Consider the following 25,587-nt stretch of genomic DNA (forward strand, 5'->3'; position numbering starts at 1 on the left):
CCAAACACATTGGATATTGAAAAAGCTATTAAAACTATCAGAAGAAGTTTTATTGGATGTGGTTACTAATGTAAGGTCAAATAGTGGAACTATTTCTTCACTAATAATGATGATAATAATAAATGCTGTTATTTAAATCAATCAATTCAACTAGTTTAGATGCATTTGAACATGTCACAATGTTTCATTGATGAAAATTTAAAACCGTGTAATGTTAGATCTTAAATTCAATTTTAACACAAAATACATAGAAAATTAAGAGAAATATTTTTAAAAAAGTCTTTATTGTACATTCACATCAGATGATTTAATTTTATGACAACAATGTTTTATTGGTGGCCATTTCAGTGCTGTTTCGACCTATCGAAGGTCGTCTTTTTTTGTTATGGCTCAAAAAGGTGTCAGTATTGAGTTACTGTATTTATCTTTCATTATCTTGAACAGCAACAGATGAGTTGTCTGAGTTTTACCACTAGATGGCAGTGCAGGCTCAACGTGTTCACAAACATTTCGACTCCGTTGGGCTTGAGAACTTGAACTTCGTGTTGAAGGGACTGTTATAAAAGCTGAAACAAAAAATTTAATGATTTGCCATTTATTACACACTTATCTGAAAAAAACTAGAACAATTATTTAATTTATTCTGTCTGCGTTAATGATTGAGTTAACCAGTTACATGTGCCATGATTTAGAAACTTTTTTTACGTATTATTTGTGAGCGGTACATGAAGGCGTATTGTCAAAAAATCATATCGTTGTTTACACTACAGATAACAAAAGCAAATTTATGTCATTCTAAAAATGTATTATCGAGTATTTCTTTACAAATTGGGACAGTGTGTTGTTACATCGTCTAATTGAAGTGATTTGCTTATTTCCAGGATGCACAGACAGAAAGTGCACATGTCTCCAGAAAGGGCGCACCGCTTGTCGCTGCTGCGCGCCCGTCCCGTCGCGTCTCGCGTCAGGGCGCTGTGTCCCGCAGCGCGCGGCGCGAACGTTGGGTTTCGAGCGCGTTTCTCGTGCACAGAGGTGACGACCCACCGCCTGCGAAGGAAAGAGGGCTGAGTCTTGAGCTGTTGGGGGACTGGAGAGAGCAGGGGGAGGAGGAGACGGACGATTGATATAACACAGGCGGCCGTCGATGCGCTCAGCAATTCTCACTCACTTCAAGTCTTTGAAGCGAGAGCGATTAAAGGGAGCGGGGTTTCCATTCATATCGAGCGCAGGCGACGTTTCTTCCCGGACTCCGCGGCGCCGGTCTTTCCTCCACACAGCTCCCATTTAAGTTTTAGCCGTATTATTAAAAGCGAACGAACTTTACGAGCCATCCGAGGTGCGGAGTTTTCCGCACGACTGCGTGACAACCGCTTTAAGGACTGACAGCGCTTCTTCACGCAGCGAGTGCGGCGGGATTGTGAGGTGGAACGAGGAGTTCTCCAATGCAAAACTACATGTATGAGAAAGCGATGGCCCAAGAGACAAGGAACGGGGGAACCTCCACGTTAAACAACAACGGCAACGGCAGCAACGGCAAGAAGAAGCTGCTGATAGCGCTCGACGTGTGCTGCCTTCTGCTCGGTAAGTTTATTCACGCACATCAGCGAAACACCCGTCCCGTCCCGTCCCGCGTCAGCTGAGAGCAACGTGGGGGAAAGTGCGAAAGTGCGCGCGCTGGGTTTCTACTAGAAGCGGAGCGGGCGCCTCGACGGGACCCGCGCTTTGCATCAACTGGCAGCCGTCGCGTTTTCAAAAAGCAATGCCCGGTATCAGTGCCCGCAAGACAACTGAATCTGCAGCACCCCCTTATCGTGGGGCTCCAACGCGCCGTCCACGCCGCGCGAGCGCGGAGCATGTCGGGCTTTCGCTTGGTGGCCAGCGTTTCGTGTTGACACGTTGAGATTTGGCCCTCGTTATCAAAGCCGGCACAAAACATCTGCTTGCATATTCATCAATGTGCCCGAAAGACATTTTGAACGAGAGAATGAAGATAATGGAAGTTTTAAAGTATCGTATAAAGCATCACTGGGCATCAGATGTCTGAGTCAGAAACGTTGGGTTGTATGATGTTGCTGCCTTCATCCACCGTTGCTCCGTCTCCTCTCACATAGTCAGTCACGCAACTTGAATGACATAAAAATCAACGCGCTATAATTAAGGTATTGACCGATACGCTCGTTGACGCCGCCGTCGGTCTCGACTGCTCTGATTCGCTCCAGTGGCAGCTGGTGTCGCACCGCTTTTTTTTGTTAGTTGACTTGTTATTCTGGACGCATCGCTTCCAGATTCAGGGTGCAGGGTTTATGTGTGTGTTGCCTCCATAGCGGGTTTGTTTTTGGCTGCTGTCTCCGTAGCCCGGTCCTTCCAGTCACCGGCTCAGCGGCCCTTCTTCCTCTCCTTTAGAAAAGACTTTGGGAGTCGTGCTTAACTTCCACACATTCTGTCCCGGAGCCCTGCAAATCCCTGGCCCGCTGCCCCCGATCACTTCCAATTGCTTTCTCTCGCTCTGCTCTCGAGCCCCCTTTCTCCCTCTGTGTCCAGGGGAATGCGTGGAATAATTGCTTAAGCATGTGATGGTGGCTGGGGAATGCACTCTAGAGGTGGAGATGGAGGAGCGGGCGTCAGAGGAGCAGGTGGAGCCGCAGCGACGGCTCTGACACCCAGGCCTCATCAGTGGACGTGACATATGCATCACCGCCACACAGGAGCCAGGTTCTAGCATGGATCGTGCAAATGGTCCAAGATTAAATCCACACTGCGTTTGAGTAGTGAAGAAGCAGATGTGCGTGACAGGCACCCGGTTCCCAGCTGGTCTAGCGTTTCATCTTTACCCGTATGAATGCAGAGCAGCTTTGGCATGTGGAATAAATGTGTAATAAGCAACTTTGTGACTCTTAAATAACTCAACTCGGATCAGTGTTTTCTTTACCACCTCGGAACACACGCACTGTACTCAAACACACACACACACACACACACACACATGCACGCACACACATAATGCATGTAAACACACTCATACACACAAACACAAATGGTCATAGAGAGTGTCCTTTGTCATGCTAAATACAATCTGGCTGCAGAGTGAGTATTGGCTGGCCTACATTGGTGGGTCTGGGGGATTTAATGGCTGGCGGGAGAAGGGGAGTTTAAAGGAGGGAAGGAGAAAGACCAGGAGGAGGAGGGGGGGGTTATCAGGGGGTCCTGAATGAGGAATGCGGGTGTGTGGAGAAGAAGAATGCATGATGTCGAATGGGCTTTGTTCCGTGTGTGTTTATTAAAGAGGTAATGCACACGGCACAGACAGCTAATGCACACATATTATATTAACTTTAATTAGTTTAATCTTCCAGCTGGTATCTCAAACGCATACACACACACACACACACACATGCTGAACAGCTTTTCTATATGTTGCCCCATGGTCACACACCCTCAGGCACGGCTAATGATTGTGTTTGCATAAAGGCCATCTGAGGCCATCTGTAATCACCCACACACACACACATGCACGCACGCACGCACGCATGAACGCGCACACACACACACACACACACACACACACACACACACACCTGCATGCACGCACACACACACACACACACACACACACACCTGCATGCACGCACACACACACAAACGCACACACACACACACACACACACACACACACACACACACACACACACACACATGCGCGTCACCTACTCAGCTGCTGAGTTACAGTTACACGTTTGGCAGCTGAGCACAGGCCTCATCTGCCGGTTTCACTCTGGCTCAGGTTCCGCTCTTACTGAACAGCGGAGTTGATTTAGCCGCTCTATAAGAAGCGCACGCACGCAAACACTATACGCTCACTATAAATACACACACTCCGCCGCAGACTGTGGAATTCCTTTTCCTCCGCTTCACATGTGATGGCGTACGCAGCTATGCGCTGTCTGATTGGCTGCTATCATCGGGCTTAAAACGCATGTTTATTGTGAAAACACGTTGTGAAGAGGCTCTCGAGCTCTCAGGAAACCGTACCTCTAAAAGTAGCCTTTGCCTAAACCCAGATTAGATTTTACACAATGCAAAGTGGATTATGCATTGTGTGCTTGCTTGTGTGTATACCGTCTGCGTGGGTTTGGAAGCGGCCCTCATCCTGACTTTAAACGTGCATTGCCCAGGGCCAACTTCACTCACTTCCAGTCTTTAGGGTTTATTTTAAAAGCAGTGTGAGGTATACACCATGTAGCTATAGTGACCAACCACATACAGTATATGTGAATTTGTCTGAGGTGACTAAAAAGTTTTCCCCCACCAATATGTTCAGTGACATAATTTTTCGCAAGTCATATGGAGGAAGCAGTTTAACCTTCCAGACCGGGTTAATGAACTTCATAACCACGAGCATTAACCCTAAATGTCTCTATCTCCCTCCAGCTTCTCCATTAGCCGCTCTAACATTACAGCAGCCACTCATTAAAGCTGGAGAGGTTTAACCTCTACCACTTCAGACCTGAGCCGCTCTACAAATATTTTCCAGAATTTCTCAAATTCTTCATCTGGCTGCAGCAGCGTGGCCAAAAGTCTCCAATGTGACATCTGGCACGGTTTTGAAAGTGAGTGAACCAGGGGGCAAGGAGTGTGTGTGTGTTTATAGTGGAGCTCAGGAAAGGGTGGGAAACGGAAAGGTAGCGTCGGTCGGAGGAAGGTGTGGTTATGAATGAAATCCTGTGCATTTTTTCAACCCTGAAGCCCATTTCCATTCTTTCTTCCCTTCATTTCCTTCCTGGTCCTTCTCAGCCTCCCTCCTCTTTACTGATTTTGCATCAATGTATTGAAAAAAACGTCAACAGAATAAAGTCATGATGGTTAAGTGTATGTGTTATTGTGGGTACTTAAGTTATTTCAGAGAAGATGGATTGCATTGTTTGTGTTTTCTTTGCGGTTGAATCCCACTGTTGATGCTACTTGTCAATGTGTTCTTCTTTTTGGCAGATAGGGTCAAAGGTCAGGGAGACAATAGACGTATGTGGGACGAGCGTCTGCGGTCGTGTTTGTCTGACATTTCCTGCTCTCACACGGCCAAGGGCCCCATGCAGACACTTAGCAGACAATGGTTATCATCACACAAGACCCAGCGCTGACAGCGGTCGACGTACGGATGGTTCACAGCAATCAGCTCGTCCTCCTCACAGAGATACTGGGAACTGCAGTGGGGAGCGGGACAGAGGCCCCGGGGCCGCGCGCTTATCCGCGTTATCCGTCGGTCCATGATGTGTGTTTATGTTGTGGCTGCAGGACGAGGCGAGGTGAGGGCTGCGTAGAAGGAGAGCATCCTCCAGCACAACGGCGACATTGTTTTATGAAATAAGCTAAAAACCCAGTGGACGTTCGGGACCAGACTTCTCCAAGAGTCCGTGTAATTTTAGGAGTGTGTTTTTGCACGCAAATATTTTCATATGTGTTATGATGAAGCGCAGTCGTGGTATTGTGGCCAGACTTGTGTGCATGACATTTCTTTTGCCCGTCATTGTGACATACGGTTGGTTTCTGCTGGTGCCGGAGTTAAATGACAAACCCCTGGGGTTTGCGTCTGCAGAGGGCTGTGATTAGAGGTGTGTGGGTGCGAGCGTGTGCATGTGTGTCCTGTGTCCTGTGGGGTTTATGGGGGAGAGAGAGCAGCCAAAGATATCATTAGAAGGGCCTGAAGTGTGTGTGTGTGTATGTGTGTGTGTGTGTGTGTGTGTGTGTGTGTGTGTGTGTGTGTGTGTGTGTGTGCGTGTGTGTGTTTATATTTGTCCACTGTGGCAAGCCAGAGGCATCAAATTGATTGATGCAACTGTGTCTGGTACCGAAAGCAGACGAACTCAACGTCATCTTTTGTTCACAGTCTCCTTCCTGACAAACAATTAAATTGCACAATAAAACAACGGGCGACACACGAGCATCAGCTCACTGTTTACACTTTGACAGCGCTAGTGTAGTAAAGCCTGTGTTTGTGCCGTCTCTCTGTACTCTCTGGCCTGTGATTATATCCCTCCTAGGTAAACACCCTCAACTGCTTATTTAAATCATCACCCAGATTACTGGGCAGGGCTCTGCCATCAGCCTTTGTTAAGTGTGTTGCAGTTTTCTTGAAGTGTTGTAAATTGAATATCCTGTGGATTTCTGCGTGGCCACCGAGCACAAAGCGGAGCGGAGGGAGCGTTTGATGGCAGCCACCGGGCCGAGAGCTGGGCCTCATCGTTGCACCACGTTGTCCCTGCCTGGGCCTCCTCCCTGCTGTTACACAGGCTCCTCTGTCTGTCACTTTCTCTTACTACATTGGCCGCTACCGCTCCCAGTGTTTGTGTGTGTGGACATGCTGTGCGCATCCAGCAATGGGGGGTGAGGGGAGGTGGAGGAGGGAGGGGGGTCTTCACATTTTCACAGAGAACAATGCCCCCTTTTGATGCATCTCGGCGCTCTTTGTTTCGCTAACGAGGACCAATAGCCTGATGGCAGACAGAAGGAGGATGGAATGGGGGGGGGGGGGGGGGGGGGGGTGGATGAGCTCGAGAGGAGACCGGTCACTCGAGATGACTTGATTATCAGCCAGCGGTTCATGGCGGGAGCCGTGTTATGGCTGAATTGAGCACTGTGGGGCTTATCTGCTCAGCTGTGGGCAGCGCTGTGTAGCAATCAGCTGAGCATCTTTATTGGCGCGGGCCTTATCTGTGCTGCAGCCACTGAGCTCTAGCCTGTTTACACACAGTGGAGAGGCCCGTATGAAGAAGCGCTCTGCAACGCTGCAAGGCAACACGGGGACCATTCGCACCGCAGCTCCAGTTTAACACCTATTGTCTTTAGATAAATGGGTGTGTGCGCAGCTGAGGCTCAGAGGATATTAATGGAAGATGAGGGGAGGCGGGACAATGGGAAAGGGAGTGAGTGAAGTTTAAGAGAGCTTTATCTGGACGGAGGCGTCGAGTTTCTGATGCGCCACGGCCCTCGTCTCAGGGGAGAACAGCGCCATTATGGCACCGGGAGAGAAACGCCCAGCCAGCCACCCGACCGGCCCGTCACAGAGCGCGGCCTGGCTCACATTTCCCTGCACCTCTTCCTCCATGCTCCCCTTTCCAGTTCCATGGAACCGAGCGCTGAGATTGTACCGATGAGGCTTTTTAACCACACATGTTAAACATCCTGGGTCTCAGCTGATGCTGTCCCACAGCATCCATCCATCAGCAGCAGCAGCACGCAGAGGCTGCCCTCACAGGTGTCCAGGAGGAGAATGTCCCCACAGAGGCCTGCGTGGAAAGGCCATTTATTCCTGTGAATAAAATCTCTCTGAGTAAGCACATGTCTGAGCCAGCGGCCCCCCGGTCCCACCGAGCGGGAGGAAAAAGGACAGGGATTCACTCTGTGCGCCACTCTGCTGACCTCAGCCACTCCCATGTGTGTGTGTGTGTGTGTGTGTGTGTGTGTGTGTGTGTGTGTGTGTGTGTGTGTGTGTGTGTGTGTGTGTGTGTGTGTGTGTGTGCGTGTTTGTGCGTGCGTGTGAGACACATCAGCAGCTTGTCCAAACAAAGCGCATGTCTGGAGCCAAACATCTGCATCAGTGTGTGTCCGTGCATGTCTTTCACAACGTATTTTTCCCAAACAGTGATTATGCATAAAGCCTGGGTGGTTTTCATGGAGCCAAGTTTATTTATTTGGATTATGAGAGAATTCTTTTGCGGTCAACAACTTAACAATGTTTGAGGAGGGCTTTGCTGGAGTGGAACCACAGACATCCCACACAGCCACAGAGGCGCACGCCCACAGATACAGTCGGAAGTGCTGCGGTGACTTTGGTGCCCTGACCCTGTGTACAAATACAGAGCTGTGTCCCATCGCTCCCATTTGACCCCTCAGCCCCGTGGCTACTTCCAGACTCTGTCCTAAACCTCAGCGAACCTAGCCGTTTATTTCCAAATGCCCTAAAGGCCACGCATACTCCTGCTGGTGGCTTCAGTGACCCTGAGATAAAGTTAACTGTGGGCCGTGTGTGACAAAGTTCATAACATTTAAAGCATCTGCTCGCCAGTATGTAAAACCCCCAAAGGTCACGGCAGCAATTATGTTGAAGGTGGTTGAAGGTGCTCACCTTCTATAAAGATGTGCAGTGTTTATTAAGACTGAAGGTGAAACTAAAAGATAAGCCATCCCTGTTTCTGTGTTACAGTTCATTGATTGTCACACACTATTTGGACAATATATCGCCATAGAAACATGAGCCAGCTGGACCTGTGGGTTTTGTTTTAATGGCAATGCAGCTTATGTTACAGGGTGTGAAAATCTATCTGAGTGATAGAAGTATGTCAGACAGTCCTGAGTATAATGGGACTGACCTGAACAAGACAAACAAGTGTAATGGATCTGTGCTCTACCATGATAAGAGCACGTGAACGCACCAAGGAGGCAAAACCTATCACAGAAAAATATTTAGGAACACCTTGAAACCACTGACTCTCAGTTAAGTCAAAGCTCTCAATAAATTCAGACGCTCATGTCTGCGCTGAGCATCGACAACGAGAAGCCAAGAACGTTTGATTGATTGAGTGTCCAGCCTATGGAACCGGTCAGCCTCCGCCCTCCAGCCTCCCTCTGAATTGTTCTCCCCCTGCGTCTCCCTCCTCTGTGGGACGGGTCTCATGGTTGTGCTGGAGGGACAGGAGGAGGAAATCCTTCATTAGACCAGACCACAATGCCTCTTCCTCTGCCCCGCTCCGCCTCCCATTCACCTCTCACTCTCGCTGCTGCCCCGCCGGCTGGCTGTGATTGCGATATCGCTCGGGCTCTGCCCCTCAAAGCTGCGAAAGCCCATTAAAATATCAATGGGGCGGCGAGAGTCGTGAGAGCGAGGAGCACTGGCAGACGCACACAGGTGCTGCTCTGTGTGGGAAGTCGGCCCGTGTCAAGGTGAATTAACCTTCGAGCTTTGGCCGGCGTAAGAATAGCTATTGTTTCCTGTTCTGGCAAATAAAGCTGTCTTAAGATAAAGGGGAATAATAGGACGCTGGTGATCCTTATCCTACACGGATGAGGAGCTTGGCATTGAATCCTAACTTTGAAGTTCAAGGAAAATCTTCCCCCACAGGTGAGCGAGAACCAAGTGAAGGTGTGGAGACTTCAGACATTCTGTCATTTGCCAACGTTGGGTACGTCAGGAAACCGGCGCGCTGTCGGCAGAGCGATCAGAGGCCGCACGCTGCCAACTCAGCGCCCAGTTATTCCTGCTAATCTAACCGCTAACTGGCTCTGCCAAATTTAACTCCAAAGCCAATCAAACGGGCGCTGGCCGAGTAATCGCTGCCACACAAACAAACACGAGCACCTACAAAGCAAGCTATATATACTGTATGTGCGTGTGTGTGTGTGTGTGTGTGTGCACAAGCAAGAGCGCGCACACTGTACGCAAACACATGAGATTTCTAGCAGGCAGCGGAGCGCGAACATGTGAGCGGAAAGAAACTCGCACACGAAGGCCCTGCCGTGACCTCCGCACATAAACCAGCCGGAGCGAGGCCTCGCTCTGCTTCTCCCTATCTGACCCGGGGGAAGTAGTCTTTAGAAAGAGAAAAGTGCATGACAGGATCTGATAACAAATAGAAGTGTTCCCAAACTCGCCCAACCACCCACTTGCAGCAGGAATGTTCTCCTCCTCACCTTTGAGGGTTCTAGACCCCGGTTATTCTGAGTCGTCTGTTTGCGCTGTAGGAAATCAGCTCATTACCTCTAAAAGTGCAGAACACACAGCTTCTCACACCAACAGAGGGTAATAAGGCCTTCGTGCGGGTGATGGAGGCAGGGTAGGAAGCAGTAAAAGAGAGGGTTCGTGAATCCGCATGTCACTGACCTCATGACAGAGCTCGTAAAATAGTTGTTTTTAATGCACTATCACATCACAGGCTTCTGCCGGCAGCCCGGCCTTCCCCTTTCTTTGGCTCTCATTTTGGTTTTCATCCGTCCCTCTGCTGACACTCCCCATTCTCCTGCTCCTCCATTCTGGGTCAGCAGCCTCTGTGGAGGTCACGCCGTCTTTCTCCCGTTGCTATTAAAGCGATCATATTTCTTCAGGCTGCCGTTGGAGGCTCAGATGGGCAGTGGGAGGGCACATGGACTGACAGCGGTATGAGGAGAATGCCCACATACCAGGCTGTAGATGGGGGGGACAGCAGCTTGGCATCGTCAGGCTGGGCAGAGCTCGGACAGAGGACCTTTCAGTAATTGTCGCTTTGCCTTTTCAGTCATTCAGCTGGTCAACTTTTGAATTTCCCATGGTGTCCTCTCATTGGTGGAGTCCCTAAACGCCTGCTCGCATGTGTGTATGCGTGTGTGCGTTTCCCATGTCGGCTCAGTCCGTGACCTCCTTTCACTTCTCCTTATTAGCATATGAATTCCCTTCGCACAAGTGGACTCGAGTGGAGGAATGGGGGAGCGAGGGAAGGCCGTGGAGGGGAGAATGTAGAGAAAACCGAGACTGGCACAAGACCAAGTGTGGCATTAAGTTAAAAACAAGTCCACCTCACATGTCTGCGCCCAAATTCCCTCGTCTGAAGTGGTGTTGACCAGCGCGTCTGGGTTTCCCTCGAAATTTCTGTGTGAGCATTTCCAGCCAGCGCCGAGCGTCCCTGTTGTGTCCCGGCCGAGCCTCCTCCTGAGCGGCCTGTCAGGCTCTTGGCTCGGCCCCCTGTTTGTGCAGGTGCCTGCGGCACTGGCCCTTCCGAACGCCGCCCTTCGCTGGTGAGAAGGGAGCGAATGCATGGAACCAGCAGAAAAGCGCTCACATCCCTTTCCACCGGCGGCTTTATCCTGGTTTTAAAGCGTTTACCGCGCTCACATGAGGAGCGGCGGAGTGTGCCAGGAAAAAGGCCGAGTGGGTTCAACGGCACAAAACAACCCCGAGCAGCGGAAGGTTCGATCGAATGATTCCGATCATCCTCAGCAAATGCAATTTGTCTCAACTCTTTACTACTGTCTCAACCACTGTGCAGAAAGAGAGAGTACATTAGGTGGTCAGGAGCCTGACGACTGTGAGTTCATGTTTGACAAATGTGCGTTAGGAGGTTGTTAAGGACTGGTGAGTGGTGTGTTTTTAAAGGAACCCCCTCCTCCCACCGCCGGGGAGGACGGCCGCCGCGGTTCTCAGCCACATTAGGAACATTAGGAGGAGATCTCAGACGTTGACTCTCATGTCAAGAATCCCTGTGATGTGAGTTAACCACACGAACCGAACCGCATGCAGGAATCCTGTCTGTGCAGACTGAAGCCCAATGTATATGTGTGTGTGGGGGGGCGTCTCCCCCTTATTTATGAACCACCATATTAGCGTGTGCACACTCCGAACGTCTTGTCATGCGAGGAAATGTTTCCAGAGTTGGGTGGGCTGCGCTTTGTTTTCCTCTGGAATTCACACGTTTTTAAATCCCTCGTGGAGAAGCAGAAAGCGCCGGCTCCAGTTTAGAAATCGAGCCTCATGAACACACACGTGACCCTGAATGTGTCACGCCATACGACGCCCTGTATGGTGTTGTTAGTGGAGAGAGCCTGCTGTCACACTGTTAGCTGAACTCACACTGTTTGAGGCTCACACACACCTGTGAACTTTGTTGTATGGTAATGTGAATTGAAATGTGTATTATTTTTCTCAGTCTGCAGGTAAGTTAGCTCTATGTGTGTGTTGGTTCATACATCCATTCATGTGTGTGTGTGTGTGTTGGTTCATACATCCATTCATGTGTGTGTGTGTGTGTGTGTGTGTGTGTGTGTGTGTGTGTGTGTGTGTGTGTGTGTGTGTGTGTAGCTATGCTACCCATTCTGGCTTTGCACCACTCCTCTATTCGTCCGTACCAGAGGGGCTTCTACTGCAGTGACGACAGCCTGAACTACCCCTACAAGAGAAGCACCGTCCGCACCTCGGTGCTCATCTCTGTGGGGCTGACACTGCCGGTGGTGTCCGTAAGTCACACAAAGAGCGCTCAGCTGCGGGGGAGCGCTGGGGGAGGAGGCGGGGGAAGAGGCACGGAGGCGCATGGAGTTGGCACTGAAGGCCTGATGACGTAGATCTAGGGATCTTAGAACATGTATACAATACAATCCAGTGAGTTTTAGACGTGTCACACCTTTGCTCCACCAAACACATGACGTCCTCATGCCTCACCCACGTCTCCCTTGTCCCCCCCCCCCCCCCCCCCCCCCCGCTGCCGGCATGCTCCTTGTGCCTTCTCCTGTTTATGTCCGTGTCACTGACCTGTTGCTTTTCTTCTTCTCCCCCTCTCCCTGTCCGCCTCTCTCTCTCTCTCTCGCCCCCTTTCTGTGTGTTTTCTAGCTAGCCTGCCTTTCCTGATCATTGAGACTAGCACCATAAAGCCGTACCAGCGCGGGTTTTACTGTTCGGACGAGTCCATCCGCTACCCCCGAAAAGAGGGAGACACCATTAGTGACGCCGTGCTCTGTGGTGTGGGCATTCTTATCGCAATCGTCTCTGTAAGTCCACCTTCACACCTCCCCTTGCTCACACCTGTTCCAGAGCAGACGAGTCCAGTAGCCCACGAAGAGTTTGAGTGATTCATCATGCAGTGTTTTCTAAAGTCCAGTCTCTTGCTCTAAATGTGCTTTTTAATGTCTTCCCCTCCATCCTAGCGCCTGATCACACTTATACTTCCATATCTATCCTGAGTCATCCAATCCATTTGTAATTTCCTGTTTTTTATGAGTGCACTAAACGAGCCCCGTGGCAGCGAGACCTCCTCCCAGGCCGCGTTAGAACGTGCGTGTTTGCGTGTCTGCGTGCTGACGCATGCGTGCCGAACACCAAAGTGTTTTACGAGCCCCCCGTCCATTTTCATGCGCCCTGGTTGTATCTCGGGGGCCTGCGTGCCTGCACCTAGCGCCAGCGTTAGCGTTAGACGGAGTCGCTCCAGTCATGTGCCAGCGGATTAGAGGGACCCGCTATAACGACATGTGGCCCTTATGTGTGCGTCAATTAGTGCCACGTGGTCCAGCTAGATGATCTTTACAGCCCTCAGACGTTTTGCGGCGCAGCCCACTAATAAGTCGGTCTAGGGCATCACCACACACACACAGCTCACCTCCTGTGTTTCTAAGAGGCTGGAGGCTGTGCTCGTGTTAGTCTCTTCGCATGTTCACGTGTGGGCAAAGCTGGCGTGTCTCAGACAGCTGTGTTCCATTAGTGGCGTCTGCCGCCATGCCGACACCATTCCTTCAAATCGCACACATGCGCGGCCAACCGTGTCAAGCACACACACACATATATGAAGACGTATACATTCACTGCTATTGCTTGGTCATCATTAAGCATTGGAAATTCCAGCAGTAAGCTAGTAAGATCTAGTGAGATAGACCAAGCATGGCACATAAACCCACCAGTCACCCGTTGAACTGTCTGCTCCGAGCCTGTAGTATCTGAGGCAGGTCATGTCCACAGTCAGGCCATCCAGCCACTTACTGAAGGAGACCAAGCAAATGCAGACTAGCCAAATAAACATCTCCAGCCTCTATCACCCTCCAGTGGTTCTAATCTCTAGCCGAGATCAAAGTAGCTCATTAACAATAGCGCGGAGACAAACTAATACGCCACTAGAACTGTTTGTCCTGGCTGGGAGCCGGCCAGCTGACCACCCAACACACAGGACAAGCGTGTTTATCGAGCCGGACAATACGGACGCCGTGAACCCGCCTAGCGCCTGATTGACAGCGGCGAGCACAGATAGGCAGGTCAATATTTTCCTGAGAGACTCGGAGAGAGGTTGACTGAATAGTGAAGCCTTGTGCGGGACCGAGGAAGGAAAGCGAGATGCGGTTAGTGGCGGAGAAGCAGCTGCTCCGATGCCCCCGGGCGGTAGAGATATGATTGGCGTCCCCTTGCCCCTCGGCGCGAGCCCCCCTTCAGCCTGGACGAGGTCCTTCCATGGGGCCCATCAGTGCTTCAGACCACCTCACAGGAATCAGCGTTAACCAATTTAAGCCGTTTAATGCACACTGATACATCAGTCTAAAATAACTTTTCATGCCCCCCCCCATCACTCAAATCATTTCACAGAGCGAACCATTCCCTGTCCCTGTAACCTCCCATCCACCACTGCCTGAGGGAAAGACAGGCCATGCTCCCTGTGTGTGTCTGTCTGTGTGAAGCTCACCCCTGTCTGGCTTTTACTCAAACCCTCCTGCTTCCATCTAGATCCGCTGCATGATACACACTCAAACATTCGTCTACTGCATGCTTGTCTGTAGGATTCAGCAGCATCCCAAGGCAAAGCTGTTTGATCGACTGAATAACTCTTATTCTCTAGATCGCGATTGGAGAATGCTTCAGGATTCACCAGCTGCACGAGGGAACCAAGTCCTTTGTGGGAAACCCCTACGTCGCCGCTCTCTACAAACAGGTCAGCTCCCCGACGAGTCAGGAACAGTCAGCACCATGGGACGAGGCCTTCATACCGTGTCTGCTGCTTGATGTTGCAGATGGGCGTGTTCCTCTTCGGTTGTGCCGTCAGCCAGTCGTTCACGGACATCGCCAAGGTGTCGGTGGGTCGCATGAGGCCCCACTTCATCGACGTGTGCCGGCCAGACTTCGCCGCCATCAACTGTTCGCTGGGATACATCACCAACTACACCTGCACCGGTGACGACAGCAGTGTTCAGGAGGCCAGGTCTGTGGGGGCGGAAGCAGCACGGGCTGAAGAAAACCCCTTAGTTAATAAGCCACACTGAAGATAACTCTTCTCTCCGCAGGAAATCCTTCTTCTCGGGACACGCATCCTTTTCGATGTACGCCATGCTGTACCTGGCTGTGAGTACGCCCTCCCACCCCCACAATCATCCACGCAAGCGCACACACGCTGGAAGCCACACAAACAATGGTTTACACATTGGATGTTGAGTCATGGAAACAAGGCTGGGCTCTAATTTGGGGATTCACTGCCCAAAGAATAAACAAGCGCAGTCTCATTGCCTTCCTCTTCTGTCCCTTTGCTCCTCGCTCGGTTTGTGAAGAGGTTTGTTCTGCGACTCCTCAGAGAGACAAACGGATGGACTACACCTGTTCTTCAGAACAGATGTGTATGAACGTCCTGTTCTTCTATCTCCCTCCATGCCTCCCTTTACTTCCACCTCCTGTTAATGTTAGTGGGGGTTGACACCCTAGAGGCATTTCATGCTTCAGACTGTCTAATTACACACACACACACATCTCCTGATCACCTCCTCTCCCTCTTCCTCTATTTACACACCACAGGTTCCGCCCTACCTTTGCTGGCTGCACTGGATCCGGGCTCACAAGGTGGTCCCGCTTCACACACTGAGCTGACAGCTCCAGTTTTTGTATATCACAGGGCATTGTCATGCGGGGAGCGCTTCCACCGGGTATTTCCCAGCCTCTGGGTAACCCTCAGACCAGGGGAAAGACATGAATTAAAAGTAAGGGAAAAAGCAGAGTGGGGATGGAGATACGCTGCCTCCAGACCACAGAGCAGCACACAAGTCTGAGAGCAATGTTCCAGCTGCGGCGAGCCGAGGAATAAGGCCAGAGGAGGCTGGTGCGAACATGGGGAGGGACGGGAGCAAAATGAGAACAAAACACAGGCCCCGGTGGAGAGATTCCCATTAGAAAAGCACAACCAGCCGCACCGCACGGTTTGTGTCTAGCGCCCCCAGGTTTCAGTCAGCGTGCGTCGCCTCGTCCTGCCTCCCGTCAGCAGCACACTGACACTTCATTTCCTCTGTGGTTAGAGCTGCGTCGCAGCTCTCAGATACGGCTGACGAATAACGGGCACAGACCGCACGCACGGCACGCTCTGGAGCGACGCCGCGGCCGCAGAGAGCGGGCTCCTCGCCTCCGGCTCGGCCTTCGCACGCACCCGCGCCAGCGGCGCATCCTGCTCGCGTTCGGCACGAGCGCTCGCCGCCAGCGCTGTCGCTCAGCGTGGTCGGTTTCATCCTCTCCCACTCGCTTGTGTTTGTGTGCATTTTGTTTAATTGAACGCAAACTGCGACCTGACTGAGCGGTGGGGAGAGTTTGCAGTAGATTGAGCCGGATTCCTCCAGAAACCGCCGGACTTTGTGCCGCTCTGCGTTATTGTTCCTTTGCACAAATATCTCTAATAAACATTGAAGGGTTGGGAAAATAATTTGTCTCAGAAAGGCACTTGTTTTTTAATCCTTCAACTGCTTATCATCAATTGTGCTCATCAGGACATCAGGTTATTTGGGTTTAGCCACTGGCCTTGAGCTGGAAGGGGTCGATGCGATCGGCAGCTCCCTGTTTTTGACTAAATTCATCTTTTTAATTCGCCCATTAAATCTTATTTACAAGTGGGAGGTGTGTTCACGGCTGTGGGCTGTTGTACCAGACAAAAGCTCTTATCAGTAGCCTTTAGCCCGCTACCTGAGAACGACTGCAGAGGAAGCCTGAAGTCTAAACATCCCAGTCAGGGAGGAGAGAACAGGCCCGGAAGGGAAGGGATGGGAGGGCCCGCTTCCTCCGATTCCTTAAGGACAAGAACAATGATAAAGTGTCGTGGAGGAAGTTTGAAGGAGTGTTATGTCCATACCTATGGGGCTGCAGTGGACGGAGGGGGCTGCGGCTGTCTGTAGGTATTGTTAGCTTAGCTGATTAAAAGTCTGGAGGTTGGGGCTGGGTGGACCTTTGGGTGTGAGTGATGGGAAGTCATAGATACCAACGGGGCAGAAACACAGGATGTGTGAGCAGTTCCAGCTGATTTCTCCTCTTTGCAATGACTCAAAAAAGAGTCAGTATATTTATACTTGTGCCAGTGACTAACAGTGACCTTGGAGCTGGTTGTTCCTGTTTTGGTGCCCCTCAGGCTTTATCGTGACCCAGAGAGCGCTGGCTGACTGTGTGCTTAGCAGGGGATACATCCGCCTGGTCTTCTGTTTACGTGAAAGGAGGGCAGAGGGTTCGTCACAACAAAGTGTTGGAACGTGTGTGGCAGCGTCTGTAGATACGTGTGTGTGTGTGTGTGTGTGTGTGTGTGTGTGTGTGTGTGTGTGTGTGTGTGTGTGCGTGCGTGCGTGTGTATGTGTGTGTGTGTCTGCGGTCATGCTGTTTTTACAGCTGGGATGTTAAACTGTGCATCAGTCATGTCCGGCTCTCAGGCAGTCAAGAGTGTGTTCCTCTTAGAGTCTGGCAAGCTTGACCACTTTGATTCAGACACTATAAATACACACACACACACACACACACACACACACACACACACACACACACACACACACACACACACTGCAGGTGCAGGGTTAAATGCCGATACAACACTTACTGGTACTGGTGTGTGTGAGGGTTCAGGTTCAGGTTTATTACTGGGAGGACCTCTATCTAAGCTGGTCAGGATCTTCATGTTTACATGTTCTCTCTCTTTCCAGTTCTACCTACAATCCAGGTTCACGTGGCGTGGTGCCCGTCTCCTCCGCCCGCTGCTCCAGTTCACCTTGCTGATGATGGCCTTCTACACCGGCCTGTCGCGCGTCTCCGACCACAAGCACCACCCGACCGACGTGCTGGCGGGCTTCGTACAGGGAGCCCTGGTGGCCTACTGCATAGTGAGTGCATGACACACAGATGGGCTTTTCCTGACTGACCGGCAGGGGTCCTGCACATGGACTCACCTTCACATAGAGTTTGCCCCCACGTTGCTCTGTTTTTACACTCTCCTCCTCCCTGCCTTCGATGGAAGGAGTAAAAAGGGCAGGCGGCGAAGTGAGGAGAATCTGATTCCCTGTAATGAAGAACACATTGCACATTGAGTCAGGCTTTGGTTCAGGAGAGTGAGTGTGTGTGTGTGTGTGTGTGTGTGTGTGTGTGTGTGTGTGTGTGTGTGTGTGTGTGTGTGTGTGTGTGTGTGTGTGTGTGTGTGTAGGCACACTCTGCAACCTTCAGTGTTTTTGTGACATATCATCACAGGAGCTGCCAGCAGATTTTCGTAACCCTCAACATTACACTAAGCTCGATGGAGCCAAGGAAAATTGAATTTGGGTTGAGAGGAAAGTTGAGAGAGTGAGTAGGAGACTGAGGGGATTAGTCGTTAAAATGGGAATGATGCTGTTAATTTTTTTTAAAACTCTGCTGCCTTTGGAAAATCTATGGGAAGGCAGACACTCCTCGGACACCTTGCCTTTGTACGTGATCCAGCCGATGACGACAGAAAGCATTAGAGTAAACTGTTTAAAACTTGGTAGCACCACCCAGACAAAGCCTTCGGTGCCAGGATTAACCAAGGATGCAAAATGAGTCATGAGTAGAAATCAACGGGTAACAATATCCTGGAACTCCCTGAGCTCTTACGGGCGTAGCCTCCAGAGAACAACGTTCTAAAAGCTCTGTTCCTCGAGGAACGAGCTGCGACATTTAGACGTACACATCTGTGAGGAGAGAGAGAGAGAGAGAGAGAGAGTGAGAAAGAGAGAGAGAGAGAGAAAGAGAGAGTGCGAAAGAGAGAGAGAGAGAGTCTGCACGTTGGAGCCCAGGTTTAATCGGCCGCCGCCGTCACAGCGACGGCTCCAAACGCAGCATTCGAAACAATCAAGGCAGCGGAGTTGGTTTTACAACCCTCGACGCCCTCTCTGATTTGCCAATACTCGGTAGAAGCGCACATCTGCGAGCACTTAAGCCGTTTGAGCCTCTCAACAAGCTGCCGAGAAGAAAGGACCTGACAGGGGATGAGTGGAGGAGGTAGAAAGCCTGGGTGCCCTTTGCCAGTGGAAAGCACTAAATCAAAGTGTGAACGTCTTCAGATCCCAGTTTAAAAAATGACTCTGGGATTTAGGCTTGAAACGTTAGAATAAACCATGAGTTCACACTTTGATATCGTGACAGAGTGAGCATTTTTCGCCACATGTTCGGAGCCCGTTCAGTCTCTGCTTGGATCCGCTGCATGTGCTTTTGATGTACTGTGATTGCTGTTTACGCGGACGTCTCTGGTTTGTCTTTGAAGGCCCCTCAGAACGAACTGGTACAACTTAACGTGAAGGTTTTCAGCAGAGGAAAGTCTGTATTCCAGAGAGAGCTTTACACGCGGCCAATCAGTCTCCAGAAATGCTTTAGGGCAGGTTAAGAGCCCCGTGGCAGTGTGGGTAATGTGGTCCTTCGATCCAGCCCCAGGTTGCTTACATGCGTGAACAGAGCCGTCACCAGACACAATGGGCCCGACTTGACTAGAGACGCAGCAGACTGGAGGAATTAGTGGATTAGTCTGTCTCAAGAGCACAGTTTGAACAATGGTCCAACATGTCCCACGGTGAGTAGCGCGGCCTTGTGGAAAAGCTTCTTCCGTTCCAGATACAGACCAGTAATTGTCTGCAGAGTGTGTTGTTACTTGACTTTATTGAGTGTGCTATTCTAGGTCTCCCTCTTTAATCCCACTGATCCCCCAGGGTGCCAGTAAATGAACAATGCGAGCCCAGGGCAAGTACGGACACTTATGTATAGTGACACGCTCGACTGTGGTTCGCAGCCTGTGTTGCAACCGCGTTGTTGCTCCAAAGCCCCTTTGTGTGTCCTCACATCTGAGGATAGAGGGTGTCTGAGGCGTCGTGACGATGATGCAAATGAAGGCCTGTTTTGAGTCAGGCTCTGGTTTACGTGTGGGATTTGATCAAAAGCACCAGCGAACGTGAACAGGAAGTGGTCCGTCGTCCTAGCGGGCACTTCCTCGCAGACACAGTGACCTAGTTTTCGGCGCATGTTGCAACCGAGGTCAACGGGACCCGGTCCTGCAGGACGCAGCTGGGGCCACTTTCTCTTGTTGTTGTTTTCGAGGTTCGTCGCCCTCGAGAGCGCGCGCCGCACAAGCAAGGGTCTTCAAACGCTTAATGCTGTGTGTGTGGTCAGCAAACAGGAAGCGCACACTGTCTTCTCAAGCAAAAATATATTGAGTGAGACCTCGCAAGCAACACCTCTATCGCTGAGGATCTGAAGATGCTAGAGATTCACACTTCCTGTCACGCAGAATCAGCAGCAGGTCTTTTAGAGAAGTTAAGGACACAGAAAAAGCTCACACAGACGCGTATTTATGTATACACGCGAGCCTTCGCTCTTTTTTTTTTGCTGAATCAGCATCTCTGAACACAATAGGCCTGGAAACTGTGAGTGCAACACGCACAGGAAGCGGTGAAGTGGTGATAAGCCTTCCGACCTAGCGAGGCTCCGGGTGACGTGGCACCAGCGCCCGCTGTCATTGGATGCCAATCAGTGGCTCCACATCACATCCCTCTCCAGCGCCCAAAATATACCCTCCATAATATACGCTCTGTGATGTGTTGGAGGATAAGCACAATCTAATTTGTCCGTACGAACAAAGGAGGCGTTTGAAAGCGTGGAAGCAGCTGTCCACGCCTGACGTAATGCGGCAGTAGAAGGTCATCAGTGAACGGCGTCTTTATGGTTCAAGCCAGACTGAAGCACAGATTAATAGACGAAATAAGAACTCTTCAGACTGAGGACACCGTGTTTGTTCTCCGATCCCAGAGCTGATTCACAATAAGTTGTTGTTCACAGTTTGCTGTTGTTGAATGGCAGCTACTCTGACAGACCCCCCCCCCCCTTCTGCTTCTCGGCTGGCAGCGTGAGAGGAAAAGCTGCTCTGCGTCCCTGCCAATTACTGCATGTCGGTCTGTGTGTGTCAGTGGGCTGGTCCACGGCTTCACCAGTGGCCCCAGACCCCTGCGAGTGGAAACGATCGTCCACCCGTACAGTGGACACTAGTTTCCATGCTCCCACTTCCTGTCTCCCGCCCATTTTTCCTGTTTCACCTATGATGTCATAAGGATGTCAGGATTCTTCTCAGGCCTTTTCTTTGTTCAAGTCGCCCTGCCAGTCACTGACCTCAGCGCTGATGCAGCGGGGAATTCACCTCTGGCATCTGCTGATAGAAGATTAACCAGGGCTCGCTGGGCTTGATTGTCGTGTTAGCATGAGCCGTGCTAAGATCACTTCCTCCAGTCGCATTACTCAGTGGCGTCATTAGAAGGTCATACGAGCTTCCCGGCAGTTCACGGCTCCCCTGCAGGCACAGAACCGCGATCGGCGCTGTTTGGACCTGCCACGGCCTCACACTGTTTCCAGTTGCTTTAAGCCATATATCGGTTTAAGTCAGCTCCCTCTGTGCCTGTGGCTGACATGGTTTTGCATGTTCCAACCAACAGGTTTGGTTTGCAGCTTATCAAATATGCAAATTAGGCCAGCGAGAGCTATGAAGCAGATGCACACACGTCCTCTTGGTTGCTTTATTCACCCCCATCTCTTTCTGCGCCCGCCAGGTTTTCTACGTGTCGGACCTGTTCAAGGCCCGGGTGAAGCCGGCCACCCCCCCGCCCTCTCCCATCAAGAAGGAGCTGCTGTCCTCCTCCGACATCATCGAGAGGAACAACCACCACAACATGGTGTGAAGAAGTGGCCGCGCGTCCTTCCTGCGACCCGGGAGCCGTCCGCGGCGCCGCTCAACTCCCATCGGACAGTAGAATGTAGCGACGAGAGACTGTAGCTGCTTCTTAAATAGCATCCTTCTCCCCTTTGCTGGTGCCCAGCGCGGCACTTTGTGGACTAGGGTGTCAGATTTGAGATTTGCACAGCAGAGTCCACTCCATTATCCCGACCTAACATTTACTATTATGTTAACTACTTATCAACATTTGAGCCCATTGCTTTGAGCACAAACATGAGAGGACGTGAAAGGACAACATGACGACTTGACAGGCAGAGGTGAGGGCGTGGAGGTTTGATGGAGGTGTTGCCACGTTGGTGGAAACACTTGTGAAGAAAATGAAGACGTGAAATGAAACCAATTACAAATCACCTGCCTACGGAGAGAGCGATGCTCCTCTCTGAACTCTGTGGCCTTGGAGCAGCGTAGGACAACAGCTTCCTTAGCTATGGGAAGGATATTTCTGCATAACTAATAGCATAGAAATATTAACAGTATAGAAAGATATAACATATAGCACTGTTTTTAAGTTTGTTGTCCATTATTACCACTTGCTGCCTGAGACGTCTAATCACTAAAAACTTCATGATGCTGGCGTCCACGAGACAGAAATGTTCACCCCGAGAAGAAGCCGACCGAGCCTGGAACCGCAGAGATCCAACTCAGGCAGGACAATGTTAGCCTAGCATGACTTTAACAAGCCTAACTCTGGCAGGCTGTTCGGAACAGACGACCTGCTGACCTTTTGGGCCTGTACACACATTTCCGTTCAGTCCTACGAGTGAAAGTGAAGCCCTCCGTTCTCATATCGCAGCACATCTGTCTCTGGGCTTCCAGCATATGAAGCTTTTACTGGTGGACCGTCAGTGCAGCCCAAACTCGGGATGTTGCATTTTGTAAGAGTTCTATGTAGTAAAGGAAGGAGGAGGTAGATCTCGCAGCCTCCTGGCACCTGTGTAGGGGGCGTGGCTGTGCCATGCCGCTCTCTGATGTGGGGCCACCCGCTTGTCTTCCAGAGCAGGAAGCGCGACGGGTGGGCGGAGTCAAAAGACGGGGTTGTCATTGTGGAAAGAGGTCGACGAACTACAGCTAAGCTGGCACATTACTGTGGGACGGTCTGGGCCCGTTCTGCTGGCAGGGAGGGGCCCGACACCCACCTAATCACTCAATGGCAATGTGTGTGTGTGTGTGTGTGTGTGTGTGTGTGTGTGTGTGTGTGTGTGTGTGTGTGTGTGTGTGTGTGTGGGTGCGCTTGCTTGTGTTTGTATATGTACATGTTGAGTGTGTGAACCTATGTGCCCCTTCTTGATAAACTGTGCTAAGTTTGCGTGTGTGTGTGTGTGTGTGTGTGTGTGTGTGTGTGTGTGTGTGTGTGTGTGTGTGTCAGAGAGCAGGAGAGCAGGTGAACGTTCTAAAAAAAACTGTGGATTTATTATTTGTATCCTCTGCTTTAACCCTGTGTGTTCATAGCCTGTTTTGTATAATCACAAGATGTACTGAACCAGACACAAGTCCTTTTATTTTACAGCCTACTCAGAAATCCTCCTCCAACAACACACTCCGCCATGTTGCACATCTTTCTCACCGTCCATCCTTTCATTTCACAAAGCCGTTTCACTCTCTTTTTTTTATAAATATATAAATAATGTATACATCACTAAAGTTAAGATATTTGTTTAACGTGTTTAGAAATATCCACTATGATTTACAGACCTGTGTTCTTTACAAAATGCTGCTTCAAAAGCATAGATTGACAAATTTCTTTGTATCTAGATAACTAAACTATTATAGATTGTAACAGTCATGTTTGTAATATGCAATTAAAAACAAAACATAGACCCACAACTGTATTAAAATTCAATATTAGTATTTTTGTATTGTTTTTTGTACAAATGAAATAGTAGTGAAGCCTTTTTTTTCCTGCTAAATGTACTTAGCTCTAATACATGTGCTTTTAAATAAAAAGCCTATTATGAACACAGCTTGGGTCGGTCCTGACTATCTTGATCCGTGCGTCCATCACACAAACCCATGGGGGTGCTGCACCCTGGGTGGAGACCGACAGCTGGCAACCTCTGCTAACCCCCCCCCCCCCCTCCCAAACACACACACACACACACACACAGCACCACAAAGTTCACTTGAGCCCTGCACTAATCTCTTCCTGTTGTCCTGACTTCACAGACTTCACAGGAGAGGTTGAAGTTCCTCCACTTCAACTCAGAAGCCACACAATGCGTGTGTTTTTTTGCAGAGGCTTCACCATGATGTTAGAACCAACACACCAAAAAACAGACGGAACGACCCAAACTCAGATTTGAGTGATTTCACTCTTTGGCTGCAGAAAACTCCTAGCGCTTCTTTCGCCAACGAACGAGCACAACTGCCTTCACAGTTTGTGATTCTGACCTAAACAAGAAGTGCAATTTTCTCCACCGCAGCGCGTTTGGGGCCAAAGACGAAAAGCCTGAATGACGCTTGCTGCCGTCCCAAGTGTTTATCGCCCTTTTTAAAACGACGCTGTTTGATCCAAAACACTGTAATCACACAGCTCACACAACTGCATATTCACACACCGGCCATTAACATAATCCACACAAATCTACACTTAAGCAGATGTTTCTGTAGTGTTTTCCTCACTTGACTTGTTATGGTTATTGTAGCTGGTTCCTGTCAGTCTGTCCGTGCAGTGCAGTTTTTTGTTGACAGTGACACTGCAGCTGGTTTGAGGTCAGTTGCCCCACTCCCCCCCCCACGTCTCCACACGGAGATTTACGGTGTCTGTGAACAGCTGGTGGATCGGATCTGGGTTCAGCCATGCGTGGCTGTAGTAATGAAGGGCCCGCTGCTGAGGTAGCGAGAGGCCCGTGTTGCGGTCGGGTCTGGCAGCGGCCGGGCAGAACCGGCCCCAGCGCCGTCCGAGGCCGGGGACCTGCACCAGCACTCCTGTCACTCCTCAGTCATCCTCCAGCGGACAGTGCATCCGCACCCCGCATCCCTCTAATCTACAGCATCGCGTGCCACTTTTATCGTTCTGTGCAAATGTATGGAAATTTCCCAACGTCCCGTTGCCACGTGAAGGCCTCGTAATTCCTCCGGTGGCCATGTTGACATTTTAACACACGCTGCACGGGCAGCGTCGTCCTGCGGCTTCACAAACTGCACCGTGCTCGGGCTTGTGAAGGTTTTTCAAAACCTCATAGGATAAACTCTAAGGAGCATTGCGGTTGTGTGTCGAGCAAGGCTGCGTTTAGCTGAGCTCGTTAAGTTGTCTGGCCACATACCAGCATGGCAGCGTGGACGTTTATCAATAGACGCAGAAGAAAATGACACGTAATTGCACAATGCGGCTGATTAGTTTGATGCAGGTGCCATTTGATCGCTGGGAGTGTCGGCGGCGCCGTGACCCGGTTCTGCTCCGGTGGACGGTGTTGCAGATTCCACTGTAATTGCTGTGGAGCCGAGCCTGACAGATTGATAACATATGTATCGGCGCGCTGGATGGCTATACATGGACATGGGTTAAATATCACAGTAGGTGTGCAGGAACGCACAGGTCGCAGTGACAGCGTGTGCGAATGAGCGTTGCTGCTCTATTTTTAACTCGACCCAGTAGCGCCGAAGTAGAGTAGCGGCTGCTACTAACAGGGCGCTTTTCTTGCCGCGTGGCGTTCGTGGCCCAAAGCCCCAGCGTTAAATGAGCCGCCGGCACACATGATGTGAAGAGGCGTCGCTGCGTAACAGGAGCGCTACTGTGGGTGTTGCTTTGGTTGGGCTTCGCGAGCGGCGCGGCCACAGCAGAACCAGCGGGGGGGCGGACAGCGTAGTATTGACCCACTTTATCGCATGTGAACGATGGGGACAGAGGGTGGTTCACCAGTCTGTCAACAGGAGGATTAATATCTGGGATTAATGTCGTGTTTTTGCGCCTTTGTTTCATTCGGGGTGTTGTGGTACTTGGAGCCTCCATCCAACAGGCGTGAAATTGAGTTCGACACGATTTCTGCATTAATTGCGCCATAAAGGAAGAAGAGATTAACCTATTTCTTCGTGCTCCACTTTTAACGGCAGTATAAGGTCCGATGGTATAGAAGCGTTGCGTGTTGCAGCGCCA

General features: G+C 50.6%; 1 protein-coding gene across 2 annotated transcripts; it reads left to right on the forward strand.

The window, feature by feature from the left end:
* Positions 1-985: 985 nt before the first annotated feature.
* Positions 986-23,454, forward strand: plpp3 (phospholipid phosphatase 3). Of its 2 annotated transcripts, none has more exons than XM_029147426.3 (7): positions 986-1,581; positions 11,819-11,973; positions 14,328-14,420; positions 14,500-14,687; positions 14,770-14,827; positions 17,419-17,595; positions 21,310-23,454. In XM_029147426.3, exons 1-7 carry the CDS (start codon positions 1,443-1,445, stop codon positions 21,436-21,438), a joined length of 939 nt encoding a protein of 312 aa, XP_029003259.1. In that variant the 5' UTR covers positions 986-1,442; the 3' UTR covers positions 21,439-23,454. The 2 variants fall into 2 exon arrangements, with proteins under 2 accessions (XP_029003259.1, XP_029003258.1); XM_029147425.3 differs by lacking the exon at positions 11,819-11,973 and adding an exon at positions 12,344-12,501 and having other exon boundaries at positions 992-1,581.
* The last annotated feature ends 2,133 nt before the right edge of the window (positions 23,455-25,587 follow it).

Source organism: Betta splendens, chromosome 4 (genome assembly GCF_900634795.4).
Source record: "Betta splendens chromosome 4, fBetSpl5.4, whole genome shotgun sequence".
NCBI classification, from domain to species: Eukaryota; Metazoa; Chordata; class Actinopteri; order Anabantiformes; family Osphronemidae; genus Betta; species Betta splendens.